The sequence below is a fragment of the Liolophura sinensis genome, chromosome 7, assembly GCF_032854445.1.
Source record: "Liolophura sinensis isolate JHLJ2023 chromosome 7, CUHK_Ljap_v2, whole genome shotgun sequence".
In the NCBI taxonomy this organism is placed as follows: domain Eukaryota; kingdom Metazoa; phylum Mollusca; class Polyplacophora; order Chitonida; family Chitonidae; genus Liolophura; species Liolophura sinensis.
Genome location: NC_088301.1, coordinates 6,015,568 through 6,035,134, shown reverse-complemented (window position 1 = coordinate 6,035,134; position 19,567 = coordinate 6,015,568). Strand labels below are relative to the sequence as shown.

At 39.8% G+C, this 19,567-nt stretch overlaps 1 protein-coding gene across 1 annotated transcript in view; it reads left to right on the top strand.

Annotated features, from left to right (window-relative positions):
* Positions 1-17,381, top strand: part of LOC135469903 (multiple epidermal growth factor-like domains protein 10) — a 31,896-nt gene extending 14,515 nt beyond the window's left edge. Inside the window, exons 10-22 of the mRNA XM_064748541.1 lie at positions 1,320-1,552; positions 2,250-2,399; positions 5,332-5,481; positions 5,860-6,006; positions 6,553-6,702; positions 7,555-7,657; positions 10,682-10,914; positions 11,612-11,761; positions 14,694-14,843; positions 15,222-15,368; positions 15,915-16,064; positions 16,917-17,019; positions 17,307-17,381. Coding sequence (XP_064604611.1) covers positions 1,320-1,552; positions 2,250-2,399; positions 5,332-5,481; positions 5,860-6,006; positions 6,553-6,702; positions 7,555-7,657; positions 10,682-10,914; positions 11,612-11,761; positions 14,694-14,843; positions 15,222-15,368; positions 15,915-16,064; positions 16,917-17,019; positions 17,307-17,319 — 1,879 coding nt within the window. The 3' untranslated portion in view covers positions 17,320-17,381. The remainder of the gene's footprint in view (positions 1-1,319; positions 1,553-2,249; positions 2,400-5,331; positions 5,482-5,859; positions 6,007-6,552; positions 6,703-7,554; positions 7,658-10,681; positions 10,915-11,611; positions 11,762-14,693; positions 14,844-15,221; positions 15,369-15,914; positions 16,065-16,916; positions 17,020-17,306) is intronic.
* The last annotated feature ends 2,186 nt before the right edge of the window (positions 17,382-19,567 follow it).

The following is a 19,567-nucleotide window of genomic DNA, read 5'->3' as shown; positions in this document are numbered from 1 at the left end:
TAAAATAACCCAGTGAAGTCCTCAAACTGATTTCTTTAACCATTAACTACAGATTCTTCTACAGGTTCTTCAGATGAAAAGCCTCCCACTCATAATCACCACTTAAGATATTTATATACATGTATGTTATTATTCATATAGGGAGCGGGTCATGGCTGATTGGTCCTGTATTTCAATACACAAAGCGAGGGTTTAATCCCAGCTTTCAGTGGGCACCTTGGTGGCGATAAGTGTTAGACAAAGTTAAACGTTTCTTGAAGACCTCAATGTGGTCTGCATGTTCTCACATCACATATCTGCCTGTATCTATCCAACTGACTTTGATGGTATGTGATATTTCTGTAAATTCATAGTCAACTATATTTTGCTTATACTGACTCAAAATAATCCTTATTGCATGGAAAATACACACAAAATACCCACGGAGTGAGGGACGAGCAGGTGCCGGCTAATAGCAACATTCGTTGGCAATGGATCAGTCAATAACTTTTCAAAAGAGTTTTAATAAACAACATGTGGAAAAACATACCCTAACATATTTTTGACACAATCAAATTCTACACCCTTGCAAATTAAATCGAAAATATCTAGCTAGCATTTTTCTCTCGGCTCAATTATGATCGAAGATCAATATTTGCCCTCGCACTTCGGGCTAGTGGGACTATTGAGCATTTTGACGAAATGTATACCGTATACCCACACAACGCACTGGTATAAGTAGTATAGATTTATTCCCAAATTAAACAAATTAGTAAAGCGAACATCAAAGCATATAAAGCGTTATTTTAACAGGAAGTGAAAATCCATAGACAAGTTCAGCTATATAATAAATAGGTCATTTAGACCTGTTTTGCAAATCATGGAGTGGTATTGTATTGGTCCAGGTTGTGACTCATGCAATACCACTAAATAATGTACACAAGACTTAACGATAACCCATAGTATAAAGTAGCCACATTTGCTAATCGAAAATTTCTTTGTGACAGAGAATTCCTTTGTGATACAGGATAGAGATCCATTGATCCGTGGTACATGTTTTCTTTGGTCTGATTTGCAGGATTAATTTAAATCCAGTCCAGGGTTCCTTTAATCTATGGCAAAGGAATTCTTTAATGTATTGGACGTAACGATGTGTTTGTGATCTGAGGAACATGATTTCTTTCATATGTGATGGTGCATTACTTTCGTGTCTCACACAAGATTTTCAGTCATCAGTGGTAAAGTTTCCTTTTTATGGGTGGTACAGTATTCCCGGGGTTGATAATTAACATTACTGTGCGCATTAACAAAAGATGTCTGATAGTAATTCGTTTATTTAGAAAACTGTTGGCTTGTATTGCAGGCGGTAACCGTCTTAATGGTTTTACCCTGTCCGTGGGAAACTCCTCCCGGAATTACACAGTGTGTTACCAGGACACCACCAGGGCTATTTACGGTCCAGGGGACGTTATTAATGGATCTTGTAACGCCAGCAGCCCGATATTAGGAGACACAGTGAAGATTTTGATCAACAATCCCTGGCCGCTCACCCTGTGTGAAGTACAGATATTCGGTATGGTGTCTGAATGGGAAGAATTCTATGACTAAGAAATGCAACTGATTTTCCAGTTCATTTCTTTACTTTCATTCGATATTGTTTCGGAGATAAATGTGTAACAGAAAACGAAAAAGAACACTACCTGTATGTCTGTAAATATTCCTTCATGAAAGTAGGCCAATGTCGATAAAAATCACAAACCAAACGAGCAAGTGATATTTAATTCCATATTTTTGACAACTGTAGAAGTAACTATTTAATCTCCTTTGCTCTAGGTTTAATGTTTATTCTGAGCAAATCAAATAGGTTTGGCTCAACACTCAATACAATAAACGGTCCAGAAAACTGGAGATTCTGACAATATGTTTTACTGTCCCCAAAAGACGCCAGCTCAGTCATGGCGCGATCTGGATATGGCTCCTTGCTTTTTACTTATCATGACCAGTTTTTGTCGTACGGCTATCCTGTTCGATAAACTGATCTCTCTAATAACACATAGACAAAATCCTTCAGTTGTCTTTCCTTCAATGACCCTCTCAAAGTAAATGTGTAGAAAGGTAGTAAAGTGTGGAGAGAAGTAAAATTACATAATGTTAATTTAAAGATGTATACAATGTTTATTTACTTTTCCGTTGTTTGTATGTGAATATGTGGCAATACATCGTGCCCCTAAATCAGCATCCTTTTTTGATGTTGTGGGTATGTTTATTAGTGTGCACACCCGGGACATACGGACCAGACTGTGGGAAGAGATGTGGGAACTGTGCCGAGAGACCGTCCGTCTGTGACACAACATCCGGGCTCTGTCCACAGAGAACACCGAGGTGCATGCCGGGATACCGCCCTGAGAAATGTGATGAAGGTGTGTTGTTTGATAGATTGTTGAAGTTTCACCATGTCCATACATGTGCCTGTTCTTGATAAATTACAAGTTCCAGCGCTTTTACTCTTTATCTGTAACGTCGAAGCCATTTTCCGCACAATAGACTAAACAGTACCCTTTGGTAGATAAAAGTTGTGGACTACAGCGATGAAGCCCCCAGTAATAAACATAGTTTTATCGGAAATTCGACACACTAGAAGAATATTTCTTTCACTGCTTAAACCGTTGATGCAGTAGTCGTACTGTATCACTGACAGGGTATTCCAGCCACGCTGCCGTAGCCACTGGGGGTTGTGCTAGTGATTTTGACATGTCAGTGAAGTAAGCTCCCAGTTCCCAGTTCCCGCGTCGACAATCAGATGTGAACCTAGTTCGCAGTTCCTATTTCCTGGTTTGATATTCAAAGCTGAATATCGAAGCGGGATTTCACCAAATGTAGCGCAGGTCTCTGTTATTTACGAATCACCACAGACGCAAATTCAGTTGATTTACAAACCGTGTAATATTCAACGACGGTATCACAATTAAATTATGTCAGGCACTAGTATACCGTTACGGTCCAAACTACATTCATTTCCCCCCCAAAAATTTTGTTGTTCATTTTTGCGTTTTCGAAAAAACAAATATCAGAGTCAGTGCAAAATTCATTAGGAATGCCGAAGGTTTGTGGGAATGAGAAGACGGCATGTCACCGGACAACACTTAAACTTCATTAGGCTATACCTGATTATACAATTTTCTCTGAATCTGTTGCAACTTGAGAATTTATATTTTGCTCCTTCGTCTTTCTCGCATTATAAGGGGTATTTTTCTGTTTTCTTTAAAAAATACAGTAAATTTATTGAAACGCCGTGTTCAAGCCGATGTGCTTTCTTTGACGTCCACGATGACTAGGGACAGTCGATTACCTAGACCAGCTTCAGTGGTGCATAGGTTTAGTTCCATTTCTTTCAGAGGTGACCATGGATACATTTGTACAACAACCCTATAGTAACTTTGTAAACATTTAACAGGGGTCAAAATCACCAGCACAGCCCCTCCGTAGGATACGACCTGAACCAGGAATATCTCTATTTAAACAGGGTCGCTAGAGTTCCTTATAATTGATATAGTAGGTCTACTGTATCAATAGTTCAAGCAGTGAAAGAAACAATCTTCCAGTATGTCCATTTTCCGAGAAAGACTATATTGATCACTTTGTCCTTCATTGCTGAAGACTTCAACTTTTATCTGCCATAGGCTACTGCTTAGACTATCATACGAAAAATAACTTCAACGTCAGAGAGCTAGAGTAAACGTGACGTCTCCTTGCTCTCGGTAATGGAGACGTGCTGAATCTGTGTCAAGACGAAGATTCACCAAACTGTTAGTGGGTTTGACAAAAATCTAAAAAAATATTTAATGCCAGTGTAAGATACAGTTAAAGTTGTACCTACGGCCACCTGTAATCAGCGTCCATCTGCCGTATTCGGCCACTCTCTGCCGCGACCAAACAATTTTCCATGTTAAACGACCTGTAATATGTGGGCACCTGTCCAACGCGTCCACTGGCCAACATATTTTGCCACCAAATTCTATATCAGCCTGTCCTGAGCGGCCGAGACTTTCAACTGTAATGATGATTGCCGCATCGGACAATCAAAAATTTAAAAATGGCGACCACCCGACTTCAATAGTTTTTATAGTGATTAAAACTTACAATCTGCCACTTTGTGATGAGAAGTAAAACGATAACATTATTGGTCAATAGCAGTGAACTCTACTGTTCTTTAATCAGGCCTAGCTGGTTATTGTCCGGACACCCCTGCACTGTGGCAGTGGATTTGCTCCATGCTGAGGTTCGCGCTATGAATGCCATAAACAGCGGGCAGACTCGATATAATCGGATATAATCTGACCTCCTGTGGTTCCTCCCATGAATGGTTTCTTTGACAAATTATCTGACTTGCTTGGCCATTATCTTTGCAGGCAAATGGTGCTGTGTTTTCATTTTGCGTGGCCAAAATATTACCTGTACCGAACACATGGAGAAATTGATCTTCCTTTACTTGTACATGTTGTTGTTTCACCGGTAATGGCAAATGTGATTGAACATCTCAGCAGTTTGCCATTTACAGTCCAAAACTTTGTTAGAATAGTCATTTATAGCTACGTAGGCCAAACTAACACACAGATTTTTAGGGCTTGACAATGACGAGAAGAAAGTTCTCCTGTCATGCGTGCCCTCACCTGAAACTCTTTGTGTAAATCCATAGGTCTACCCCCCAAAACTTGAAATTATTGAGTTATTATTTTACTACAATTGTTATATTTCTATGAAATTTATGTAGCTGACCAAGTTAGTGCTGTAACAATTATGTATAAGATTATTATGTAGGCCTACATGTGTAGATTTCCTGAAACTTAATTCTATTGTGATCTGGCTTGGTCTTCACAACCTGTCTTATGTGGCCAACTGTCATATGCGGCTACTTTTAACGTGTCCCTTGACTGGCCGCATACAACGGGTTTGACTGTACTTTGAATTGTAGTCTTTCATTGGACATAAACATTAGTCAGGTGCTGTCTTTTTTTACTTTAAGAGACGTCAACTCGTGTTTTGAAATATATTTCCTTTTTGTATCACCGCAAGTATATTATACAAATGCCACCAATATCTTCTCAAGATATGTTTTTTAATATTAAAATATTTTACAGCGGCATTCAATTCTCTCCAAAGGAATAAGTTCACAGATTAGTTAGGGTCTTCGCCAATTAGATGTACGTGGTGAAACCGTTGGCTTACTCTCTACATCTTTACTTTCCTCCTTTCCTAAATGTGTCAGCCTTCATACGCCTATGTGCCAAAAATTACCAGACTCCTTACAATGTTGAATAACCACACTCAACTGTGTTATCACTGTGTTATCAGTCTGCACCTTAGGAAACTACGGACCTGATTGTGCTATGAGATGTGGACATTGTGCGGATGACCAATTATCTAGTGACACTGTATCCGGAACGTGTGCCGACACAAAGCCCAGATGCATGCCGGGATATTCTGGTCCGAAGTGTGATACAGGTACTTTATCTGTTACCTGTTCTAGACGCATACTTAAGGCACTGACGCTCTTGGTATCTATCACAGAGTATGACGCGAGTAAATGGCATCTTAGGCTTTCTCTAAAACGTCGTAGATTTAAAATCAGACAGACAACTGAAATGTCAAGTAATGTTCTGTTGAAATGATTCAGTGGTGTTGTAAAGGTGTGTGTTGAATAGATGTTCTAGGCGAACAGACGTAAGTTCAGTCAGAATCACAGTAAAGGTTCTTTTACCATTGTCCAATTCCTAGGTAACAATACACCTTTTTTATGCCGTATACCAAGGGCCATGTCCTGGTTTGATCACAGTGCAGTGTAACATCGAAGTAAATCGGTCATAAATCTCGTTCGTTTAGCTTGCGAGGGAAATTACGGTCCTGACTGTTTGCAGAGATGTGGGAACTGTACCAAAGGCCGATCTGTTTGTGACGCTAAATACGGGAACTGCCCAGAGGGAACACCCAGGTGCATGCCGGGATACACTGGTGTAAAGTGTGATACAGGTTAGGTCAGCACGGGGTGTCATTGTGATAGACGGATAGCTGATACTGACGACAAGAGTCCCCGCTTCTGTTGCATTTCCCATTAGTATCCCTGCCTCCATCTACCAACCCCACCTCCCCACCCTCAAACCCAAAATGTCTGATTGCCAAGAGCCGATTTTGCTGTAAAAATGTGAATTGTTTATTTAATCTCTTTATTTATTTAATTGACCTCTTGACTTGATCTTACAGCGGCCGCACTGGTGGAAGGCTTCTGGGCTAACCACTCTGACACAGAGGCCCTAACCTCCCTAGTAAGGCGGAGTACGCGTAGTAGTTATCATGACTATATATAGGGTAGTCGTATTTCACTCCTGACTGTACTGCCGAACAGCTGGTGTTTGGCTGGTCAGTTAAAATATGTTTAAACCGTAGAAATGATTTGAAAAATTGTCTCCCCAAATATTTTAAATGACCTGATTATTTATATTATTAGAAATATTGAATATTTCAGACAAGTCTGCATATTCGATGCTTCGAATAAAAGGTTTGTAAATTCTGCTGCAGAATGTACTCTGGGCACTTATGGTCCGGATTGTATAGAAACCTGTGGCTCCTGTGCCGAAGGAAACGCTGTGTGTAACACCACATCCGGGCACTGTCCCGACCGAGAACCACGATGTGCAGAAGGGTATTACGAGCTCTGGTGCAAATCAGGTATTTCAAGTGCTGCATGTGAAAAGTGTCTTCCTCTTTGGTTTTCTTCTATAAATATTTTACCCTCAATATAATAGAAGAATTACGATGAAATTAGCGATGAAATTGTCAATTTTCCTCATTTAGAGTTCGCGCTAGCGCAGCGTAATAACCCGGGAGTATCTCACCAATGCTGTCTCTGTGAGTTCAAGTCCAGCTCATTCTGGCTTTCTTTCCGGCCGTACGTGGGAAGGTCTGTTAGCAGCCGGCGGATGGTCATGTGTTTCCCCCGGACTCTGTCCGGTTTCTTCCCACCGATTTCTACGGCGTAAAACACCCATCAAATAAATCGTTTAATGTTTTATTCTAACTGTTCATGTAGATGTAAAAGTAGCAAATTAATTAAGTCCTGGCAAGAGATCGTTATAGCACAGATCGGCCGTTAATATATCGTGGCTTCAACTGAGTACAATAACTCTGAAATTAATTTGTACCGATCACAAAAATGCCACTGTTAGGCACTTCAGTAACACACAGCAATTTTGTCCATGCTTGAAAGTAACAAGGAAGCAAGCTGCCTCCAAGTGTCATTTTCCCATTGTCAGCAAATTGTCTTGTTAGTCTTCATTCCCATTGTCTGTTGAGACATACGATAAGGTAGATCATTGCCAGTATATTGATTTACAGTATCGTCAAGCCATCATTATACCTCAACAGAACGGAATTACATTTACGGGCTCATATAAACCAATTCAACAGATTGATGACCGATAATGAATTCAACTCAGGCAAATGAAAATCCTGCGATAATGGACAATACCATTACCATCCAAATCTTGCTTATTGCAGGCGTAATCGGTCTTACATTTTCAGAATTGCCCGTAAACCCTCCGAATTACACGGGAGTCATTGCCGGCAGTGCAGTTGGAATCATCCTTGTCTTAGTCATCGGAGTCGTTGTCATTGCAATATTGATGTAAGTCTGATAATGTTTTACTGTATGTAAGTTGGTTTGACATTATGATTGTATTTATATAGTCATCTGAGGGTTGCACACTTAAACATGTTTAACCTTTATCTTCTGTTAATTTCTTTTTCATTGTTGTTCGACTGCGGATGGTCATGGATTTCCCCCATGTTTTCCTCCAAGTTTAATGCTGTCCTCCATCGTAAAAGTGAAACATTCTTGAGTACGGATAAAAACACGAAATAAAAGATAAATAAATAAATAAATCATTATTGTTTCACATTACTACCACATAGGTATCAATCATAGGTGTGTAATAGTGGGTGGAGGCCCCTCGGTCCAGATGAATCTCTTTGAATCGTTCAGCCAGAGTGTATTAGTTCAACTCAAGCCTCCCAAGGAATTTGCAACATTCAGATAAAACCACTTCCTGAGGCCTTGAGATCGACCAACCGTCAACACCGCTGTGAGAGCTGTTTATGTGGTTTTTACTAGAAGTTCGATGGATACTACTTGACTTTCATCAATATCACAAATAAACTGCGCTCACTCTGTAGGTGAAATCTGTAAGTTATATACGGGAAAATATTATAGATTAGCATATTGACTATGATGCTGTCAAGAATTTGTGGTAACGCTCGCAGTGGGAGCTACAGGTAAACACAAGAGTACGGATGGGGGAAAGTAGACAAATAACACAGTTATCTACCCTTATGCACAGTGCAGGGAAGTGAAAAAGTACTAGCAGAATCGAACGTCTCAGAACGAACCTCGTTCTGAATTTAAAGTTCCTGTCACACATCCATTTTGGAATGTTATAGTCTGGGAGAGTCCCTCGGCACTATAATTTTATTCAGCCCGAGATGATCGCGTTAGAAAAGGTCTATTTTCGAAAACACCATGCATCCAAATTATATTCGCACCAGTACACAATTCCAGCAACTATTCGAACATAGGCCTGTCCAGTCTACGCTCAAATCGGAAATGCCCGTTTCCTTCCGATGTTGTTGAGCACATTTTCTCTCAGAACATACAAAACTTTCCACGAAAATATCCCCACCTTCAACAAAGTTCGAACCACTAAGCTACTACTTGCTTGCACAAAAGTGGAGAGTAAAATCTACATCAGTTTTACTCTCTAGTCTCTCAGTTGCTCTTCCGTTTAAAGACGGAAGGTTGAACAGGTGGACTGGTAAGACCACACGATGTCATCCAACCAATCACGTAACACTTAAGCGGGAATCTCCTCAGTCATCCTGATACCAGAGCGCTCCTCAGTGAGCCATATCGCTAGACTTTCTGAAAGGTTCTACAGCTTCGTTTGCGTATACACGCACACACACGCACGCCCCCTCCCCCCTCCCCCACACATAATCTTTGCTAGTGATATTTTCAGTGACTTTCATTTTACTGACTATGCACTGTTTTGCTTTAATTTCTCTTTCGTCATATCCGCTAGTTTTATAATTAGGAAATAAAAAATGAAATAGTTTTGACTATGAATGGGAATCATTATGAACAGATGTGTGTGTTAAAAATCAGGCTCATCATAAATTCCATCAAACACACTTCCTCACGATCAAAAAAGAAATTTAAAAAGTTGAGACGTTTAGAATAAAATTGAAAGTCACTGAGGTATGATCTTAGTTTCCTAGCATACCCAGAGTCCTACACACAGTCAACACATTCTTCGTAATCAGAATTTATTACAAAATAAAATAACCCAGTGAAGTCCTCAAACTGATTTCTTTAACCATTAACTACAGATTCTTCTACAGGTTCTTCAGATGAAAAGCCTCCCACTCATAATCACCACTTAAGATATTTATATACATGTATGTTATTATTCATATAGGGAGCGGGTCATGGCTGATTGGTCCTGTATTTCAATACACAAAGCGAGGGTTTAATCCCAGCTTTCAGTGGGCACCTTGGTGGCGATAAGTGTTAGACAAAGTTAAACGTTTCTTGAAGACCTCAATGTGGTCTGCATGTTCTCACATCACATATCTGCCTGTATCTATCCAACTGACTTTGATGGTATGTGATATTTCTGTAAATTCATAGTCAACTATATTTTGCTTATACTGACTCAAAATAATCCTTATTGCATGGAAAATACACACAAAATACCCACGGAGTGAGGGACGAGCAGGTGCCGGCTAATAGCAACATTCGTTGGCAATGGATCAGTCAATAACTTTTCAAAAGAGTTTTAATAAACAACATGTGGAAAAACATACCCTAACATATTTTTGACACAATCAAATTCTACACCCTTGCAAATTAAATCGAAAATATCTAGCTAGCATTTTTCTCTCGGCTCAATTATGATCGAAGATCAATATTTGCCCTCGCACTTCGGGCTAGTGGGACTATTGAGCATTTTGACGAAATGTATACCGTATACCCACACAACGCACTGGTATAAGTAGTATAGATTTATTCCCAAATTAAACAAATTAGTAAAGCGAACATCAAAGCATATAAAGCGTTATTTTAACAGGAAGTGAAAATCCATAGACAAGTTCAGCTATATAATAAATAGGTCATTTAGACCTGTTTTGCAGATCATGGAGTGGTATTGTATTGGTCCAGGTTGTGACTCATGCAATACCACTAAATAATGTACACAAGACTTAACGATAACCCATAGTATAAAGTAGCCACATTTGCTAATCGAAAATTTCTTTGTGACAGAGAATTCCTTTGTGATACAGGATAGAGATCCATTGATCCGTGGTACATGTTTTCTTTGGTCTGATTTGCAGGATTAATTTAAATCCAGTCCAGGGTTCCTTTAATCTATGGCAAAGGAATTCTTTAATGTATTGGACGTAACGATGTGTTTGTGATCTGAGGAACATGATTTCTTTCATATGTGATGGTGCATTACTTTCGTGTCTCACACAAGATTTTCAGTCATCAGTGGTAAAGTTTCCTTTTTATGGGTGGTACAGTATTCCCGGGGTTGATAATTAACATTACTGTGCGCATTAACAAAAGATGTCTGATAGTAATTCGTTTATTTAGAAAACTGTTGGCTTGTATTGCAGGCGGTAACCGTCTTAATGGTTTTACCCTGTCCGTGGGAAACTCCTCCCGGAATTACACAGTGTGTTACCAGGACACCACCAGGGCTATTTACGGTCCAGGGGACGTTATTAATGGATCTTGTAACGCCAGCAGCCCGATATTAGGAGACACAGTGAAGATTTTGATCAACAATCCCTGGCCGCTCACCCTGTGTGAAGTACAGATATTCGGTATGGTGTCTGAATGGGAAGAATTCTATGACTAAGAAATGCAACTGATTTTCCAGTTCATTTCTTTACTTTCATTCGATATTGTTTCGGAGATAAATGTGTAACAGAAAACGAAAAAGAACACTACCTGTATGTCTGTAAATATTCCTTCATGAAAGTAGGCCAATGTCGATAAAAATCACAAACCAAACGAGCAAGTGATATTTAATTCCATATTTTTGACAACTGTAGAAGTAACTATTTAATCTCCTTTGCTCTAGGTTTAATGTTTATTCTGAGCAAATCAAATAGGTTTGGCTCAACACTCAATACAATAAACGGTCCAGAAAACTGGAGATTCTGACAATATGTTTTACTGTCCCCAAAAGACGCCAGCTCAGTCATGGCGCGATCTGGATATGGCTCCTTGCTTTTTACTTATCATGACCAGTTTTTGTCGTACGGCTATCCTGTTCGATAAACTGATCTCTCTAATAACACATAGACAAAATCCTTCAGTTGTCTTTCCTTCAATGACCCTCTCAAAGTAAATGTGTAGAAAGGTAGTAAAGTGTGGAGAGAAGTAAAATTACATAATGTTAATTTAAAGATGTATACAATGTTTATTTACTTTTCCGTTGTTTGTATGTGAATATGTGGCAATACATCGTGCCCCTAAATCAGCATCCTTTTTTGATGTTGTGGGTATGTTTATTAGTGTGCACACCCGGGACATACGGACCAGACTGTGGGAAGAGATGTGGGAACTGTGCCGAGAGACCGTCCGTCTGTGACACAACATCCGGGCTCTGTCCACAGAGAACACCGAGGTGCATGCCGGGATACCGCCCTGAGAAATGTGATGAAGGTGTGTTGTTTGATAGATTGTTGAAGTTTCACCATGTCCATACATGTGCCTGTTCTTGATAAATTACAAGTTCCAGCGCTTTTACTCTTTATCTGTAACGTCGAAGCCATTTTCCGCACAATAGACTAAACAGTACCCTTTGGTAGATAAAAGTTGTGGACTACAGCGATGAAGCCCCCAGTAATAAACATAGTTTTATCGGAAATTCGACACACTAGAAGAATATTTCTTTCACTGCTTAAACCGTTGATGCAGTAGTCGTACTGTATCACTGACAGGGTATTCCAGCCACGCTGCCGTAGCCACTGGGGGTTGTGCTAGTGATTTTGACATGTCAGTGAAGTAAGCTCCCAGTTCCCAGTTCCCGCGTCGACAATCAGATGTGAACCTAGTTCGCAGTTCCTATTTCCTGGTTTGATATTCAAAGCTGAATATCGAAGCGGGATTTCACCAAATGTAGCGCAGGTCTCTGTTATTTACGAATCACCACAGACGCAAATTCAGTTGATTTACAAACCGTGTAATATTCAACGACGGTATCACAATTAAATTATGTCAGGCACTAGTATACCGTTACGGTCCAAACTACATTCATTTCCCCCCCAAAAATTTTGTTGTTCATTTTTGCGTTTTCGAAAAAACAAATATCAGAGTCAGTGCAAAATTCATTAGGAATGCCGAAGGTTTGTGGGAATGAGAAGACGGCATGTCACCGGACAACACTTAAACTTCATTAGGCTATACCTGATTATACAATTTTCTCTGAATCTGTTGCAACTTGAGAATTTATATTTTGCTCCTTCGTCTTTCTCGCATTATAAGGGGTATTTTTCTGTTTTCTTTAAAAAATACAGTAAATTTATTGAAACGCCGTGTTCAAGCCGATGTGCTTTCTTTGACGTCCACGATGACTAGGGACAGTCGATTACCTAGACCAGCTTCAGTGGTGCATAGGTTTAGTTCCATTTCTTTCAGAGGTGACCATGGATACATTTGTACAACAACCCTATAGTAACTTTGTAAACATTTAACAGGGGTCAAAATCACCAGCACAGCCCCTCCGTAGGATACGACCTGAACCAGGAATATCTCTATTTAAACAGGGTCGCTAGAGTTCCTTATAATTGATATAGTAGGTCTACTGTATCAATAGTTCAAGCAGTGAAAGAAACAATCTTCCAGTATGTCCATTTTCCGAGAAAGACTATATTGATCACTTTGTCCTTCATTGCTGAAGACTTCAACTTTTATCTGCCATAGGCTACTGCTTAGACTATCATACGAAAAATAACTTCAACGTCAGAGAGCTAGAGTAAACGTGACGTCTCCTTGCTCTCGGTAATGGAGACGTGCTGAATCTGTGTCAAGACGAAGATTCACCAAACTGTTAGTGGGTTTGACAAAAATCTAAAAAAATATTTAATGCCAGTGTAAGATACAGTTAAAGTTGTACCTACGGCCACCTGTAATCAGCGTCCATCTGCCGTATTCGGCCACTCTCTGCCGCGACCAAACAATTTTCCATGTTAAACGACCTGTAATATGTGGGCACCTGTCCAACGCGTCCACTGGCCAACATATTTTGCCACCAAATTCTATATCAGCCTGTCCTGAGCGGCCGAGACTTTCAACTGTAATGATGATTGCCGCATCGGACAATCAAAAATTTAAAAATGGCGACCACCCGACTTCAATAGTTTTTATAGTGATTAAAACTTACAATCTGCCACTTTGTGATGAGAAGTAAAACGATAACATTATTGGTCAATAGCAGTGAACTCTACTGTTCTTTAATCAGGCCTAGCTGGTTATTGTCCGGACACCCCTGCACTGTGGCAGTGGATTTGCTCCATGCTGAGGTTCGCGCTATGAATGCCATAAACAGCGGGCAGACTCGATATAATCGGATATAATCTGACCTCCTGTGGTTCCTCCCATGAATGGTTTCTTTGACAAATTATCTGACTTGCTTGGCCATTATCTTTGCAGGCAAATGGTGCTGTGTTTTCATTTTGCGTGGCCAAAATATTACCTGTACCGAACACATGGAGAAATTGATCTTCCTTTACTTGTACATGTTGTTGTTTCACCGGTAATGGCAAATGTGATTGAACATCTCAGCAGTTTGCCATTTACAGTCCAAAACTTTGTTAGAATAGTCATTTATAGCTACGTAGGCCAAACTAACACACAGATTTTTAGGGCTTGACAATGACGAGAAGAAAGTTCTCCTGTCATGCGTGCCCTCACCTGAAACTCTTTGTGTAAATCCATAGGTCTACCCCCCAAAACTTGAAATTATTGAGTTATTATTTTACTACAATTGTTATATTTCTATGAAATTTATGTAGCTGACCAAGTTAGTGCTGTAACAATTATGTATAAGATTATTATGTAGGCCTACATGTGTAGATTTCCTGAAACTTAATTCTATTGTGATCTGGCTTGGTCTTCACAACCTGTCTTATGTGGCCAACTGTCATATGCGGCTACTTTTAACGTGTCCCTTGACTGGCCGCATACAACGGGTTTGACTGTACTTTGAATTGTAGTCTTTCATTGGACATAAACATTAGTCAGGTGCTGTCTTTTTTTACTTTAAGAGACGTCAACTCGTGTTTTGAAATATATTTCCTTTTTGTATCACCGCAAGTATATTATACAAATGCCACCAATATCTTCTCAAGATATGTTTTTTAATATTAAAATATTTTACAGCGGCATTCAATTCTCTCCAAAGGAATAAGTTCACAGATTAGTTAGGGTCTTCGCCAATTAGATGTACGTGGTGAAACCGTTGGCTTACTCTCTACATCTTTACTTTCCTCCTTTCCTAAATGTGTCAGCCTTCATACGCCTATGTGCCAAAAATTACCAGACTCCTTACAATGTTGAATAACCACACTCAACTGTGTTATCACTGTGTTATCAGTCTGCACCTTAGGAAACTACGGACCTGATTGTGCTATGAGATGTGGACATTGTGCGGATGACCAATTATCTAGTGACACTGTATCCGGAACGTGTGCCGACACAAAGCCCAGATGCATGCCGGGATATTCTGGTCCGAAGTGTGATACAGGTACTTTATCTGTTACCTGTTCTAGACGCATACTTAAGGCACTGACGCTCTTGGTATCTATCACAGAGTATGACGCGAGTAAATGGCATCTTAGGCTTTCTCTAAAACGTCGTAGATTTAAAATCAGACAGACAACTGAAATGTCAAGTAATGTTCTGTTGAAATGATTCAGTGGTGTTGTAAAGGTGTGTGTTGAATAGATGTTCTAGGCGAACAGACGTAAGTTCAGTCAGAATCACAGTAAAGGTTCTTTTACCATTGTCCAATTCCTAGGTAACAATACACCTTTTTTATGCCGTATACCAAGGGCCATGTCCTGGTTTGATCACAGTGCAGTGTAACATCGAAGTAAATCGGTCATAAATCTCGTTCGTTTAGCTTGCGAGGGAAATTACGGTCCTGACTGTTTGCAGAGATGTGGGAACTGTACCAAAGGCCGATCTGTTTGTGACGCTAAATACGGGAACTGCCCAGAGGGAACACCCAGGTGCATGCCGGGATACACTGGTGTAAAGTGTGATACAGGTTAGGTCAGCACGGGGTGTCATTGTGATAGACGGATAGCTGATACTGACGACAAGAGTCCCCGCTTCTGTTGCATTTCCCATTAGTATCCCTGCCTCCATCTACCAACCCCACCTCCCCACCCTCAAACCCAAAATGTCTGATTGCCAAGAGCCGATTTTGCTGTAAAAATGTGAATTGTTTATTTAATCTCTTTATTTATTTAATTGACCTCTTGACTTGATCTTACAGCGGCCGCACTGGTGGAAGGCTTCTGGGCTAACCACTCTGACACAGAGGCCCTAACCTCCCTAGTAAGGCGGAGTACGCGTAGTAGTTATCATGACTATATATAGGGTAGTCGTATTTCACTCCTGACTGTACTGCCGAACAGCTGGTGTTTGGCTGGTCAGTTAAAATATGTTTAAACCGTAGAAATGATTTGAAAAATTGTCTCCCCAAATATTTTAAATGACCTGATTATTTATATTATTAGAAATATTGAATATTTCAGACAAGTCTGCATATTCGATGCTTCGAATAAAAGGTTTGTAAATTCTGCTGCAGAATGTACTCTGGGCACTTATGGTCCGGATTGTATAGAAACCTGTGGCTCCTGTGCCGAAGGAAACGCTGTGTGTAACACCACATCCGGGCACTGTCCCGACCGAGAACCACGATGTGCAGAAGGGTATTACGAGCTCTGGTGCAAATCAGGTATTTCAAGTGCTGCATGTGAAAAGTGTCTTCCTCTTTGGTTTTCTTCTATAAATATTTTACCCTCAATATAATAGAAGAATTACGATGAAATTAGCGATGAAATTGTCAATTTTCCTCATTTAGAGTTCGCGCTAGCGCAGCGTAATAACCCGGGAGTATCTCACCAATGCTGTCTCTGTGAGTTCAAGTCCAGCTCATTCTGGCTTTCTTTCCGGCCGTACGTGGGAAGGTCTGTTAGCAGCCGGCGGATGGTCATGTGTTTCCCCCGGACTCTGTCCGGTTTCTTCCCACCGATTTCTACGGCGTAAAACACCCATCAAATAAATCGTTTAATGTTTTATTCTAACTGTTCATGTAGATGTAAAAGTAGCAAATTAATTAAGTCCTGGCAAGAGATCGTTATAGCACAGATCGGCCGTTAATATATCGTGGCTTCAACTGAGTACAATAACTCTGAAATTAATTTGTACCGATCACAAAAATGCCACTGTTAGGCACTTCAGTAACACACAGCAATTTTGTCCATGCTTGAAAGTAACAAGGAAGCAAGCTGCCTCCAAGTGTCATTTTCCCATTGTCAGCAAATTGTCTTGTTAGTCTTCATTCCCATTGTCTGTTGAGACATACGATAAGGTAGATCATTGCCAGTATATTGATTTACAGTATCGTCAAGCCATCATTATACCTCAACAGAACGGAATTACATTTACGGGCTCATATAAACCAATTCAACAGATTGATGACCGATAATGAATTCAACTCAGGCAAATGAAAATCCTGCGATAATGGACAATACCATTACCATCCAAATCTTGCTTATTGCAGGCGTAATCGGTCTTACATTTTCAGAATTGCCCGTAAACCCTCCGAATTACACGGGAGTCATTGCCGGCAGTGCAGTTGGAATCATCCTTGTCTTAGTCATCGGAGTCGTTGTCATTGCAATATTGATGTAAGTCTGATAATGTTTTACTGTATGTAAGTTGGTTTGACATTATGATTGTATTTATATAGTCATCTGAGGGTTGCACACTTAAACATGTTTAACCTTTATCTTCTGTTAATTTCTTTTTCATTGTTGTTCGACTGCGGATGGTCATGGATTTCCCCCATGTTTTCCTCCAAGTTTAATGCTGTCCTCCATCGTAAAAGTGAAACATTCTTGAGTACGGATAAAAACACGAAATAAAAGATAAATAAATAAATAAATCATTATTGTTTCACATTACTACCACATAGGTATCAATCATAGGTGTGTAATAGTGGGTGGAGGCCCCTCGGTCCAGATGAATCTCTTTGAATCGTTCAGCCAGAGTGTATTAGTTCAACTCAAGCCTCCCAAGGAATTTGCAACATTCAGATAAAACCACTTCCTGAGGCCTTGAGATCGACCAACCGTCAACACCGCTGTGAGAGCTGTTTATGTGGTTTTTACTAGAAGTTCGATGGATACTACTTGACTTTCATCAATATCACAAATAAACTGCGCTCACTCTGTAGGTGAAATCTGTAAGTTATATACGGGAAAATATTATAGATTAGCATATTGACTATGATGCTGTCAAGAATTTGTGGTAACGCTCGCAGTGGGAGCTACAGGTAAACACAAGAGTACGGATGGGGGAAAGTAGACAAATAACACAGTTATCTACCCTTATGCACAGTGCAGGGAAGTGAAAAAGTACTAGCAGAATCGAACGTCTCAGAACGAACCTCGTTCTGAATTTAAAGTTCCTGTCACACATCCATTTTGGAATGTTATAGTCTGGGAGAGTCCCTCGGCACTATAATTTTATTCAGCCCGAGATGATCGCGTTAGAAAAGGTCTATTTTCGAAAACACCATGCATCCAAATTATATTCGCACCAGTACACAATTCCAGCAACTATTCGAACATAGGCCTGTCCAGTCTACGCTCAAATCGGAAATGCCCGTTTCCTTCCGATGTTGTTGAGCACATTTTCTCTCAGAACATACAAAACTTTCCACGAAAATATCCCCACCTTCAACAAAGTTCGAACCACTAAGCTACTACTTGCTTGCACAAAAGTGGAGAGTAAAATCTACATCAGTTTTACTCTCTAGTCTCTCAGTTGCTCTTCCGTTTAAAGACGGAAGGTTGAACAGGTGGACTGGTAAGACCACACGATGTCATCCAACCAATCACGTAACACTTAAGCGGGAATCTCCTCAGTCATCCTGATACCAGAGCGCTCCTCAGTGAGCCATATCGCTAGACTTTCTGAAAGGTTCTACAGCTTCGTTTGCGTATACACGCACACACACGCACGCCCCCTCCCCCCTCCCCCACACATAATCTTTGCTAGTGATATTTTCAGTGACTTTCATTTTACTGACTATGCACTGTTTTGCTTTAATTTCTCTTTCGTCATATCCGCTAGTTTTATAATTAGGAAATAAAAAATGAAATAGTTTTGACTATGAATGGGAATCATTATGAACAGATGTGTGTGTTAAAAATCAGGCTCATCATAAATTCCATCAAACACACTTCCTCACGATCAAAAAAGAAATTTAAAAAGTTGAGACGTTTAGAATAAAATTGAAAGTCACTGAGGTATGATCTTAGTTTCCTAGCATACCCAGAGTCCTACACACAGTCAACACATTCTTCGTAATCAGAATTTATTACAAAATAAAATAACCCAGTGAAGTCCTCAAACTGATTTCTTTAACCATTAACTACAGATTCTTCTACAGGTTCTTCAGATGAAAAGCCTCCCACTCATAATCACCACTTAAGATATTTATATACATGTATGTTATTATTCATATAGGGAGCGGGTCATGGCTGATTGGTCCTGTATTTCAATACACAAAGCGAGGGTTTAATCCCAGCTTTCAGTGGGCACCTTGGTGGCGATAAGTGTTAGACAAAGTTAAACGTTTCTTGAAGACCTCAATGTGGTCTGCATGTTCTCACATCACATATCTGCCTGTATCTATCCAACTGACTTTGATGGTATGTGATATTTCTGTAAATTCATAGTCAACTATATTTTGCTTATACTGACTCAAAATAATCCTTATTGCATGGAAAATACACACAAAATCTTAATGAAGACGTACCAAAGAAAATAGCTTGAACTAAAACAATGAGTAGATCTCTTTTCATTCTCATAAGTGTAAATTAAAAGCTACAGTGGTCTTCACATATTCATGTAAGGTACCATGTAAGGTACCATGTTTGGAAATTCCATAGTTCACAGCACTGAATATATTGACCAAACTCGTGTACCTTGAGATAAATAATCAATTATGAATGATTGTTACTAATTTCCAGAATTATTGATAGGGTCAATGGCCTGGAGGAATATAACACTGTCTTACAAGATAATTACACAGTATTTGAAAATGTGTAATTGCTGGAACAAACCTAGTCAAGCACAAATTTGAAAATTTGTGACAAATACTCACGTATATCATGGTTACACTTAATATGGGTGGAGTAAAAAAAAGGTAAAAAAACCCTTTGTACT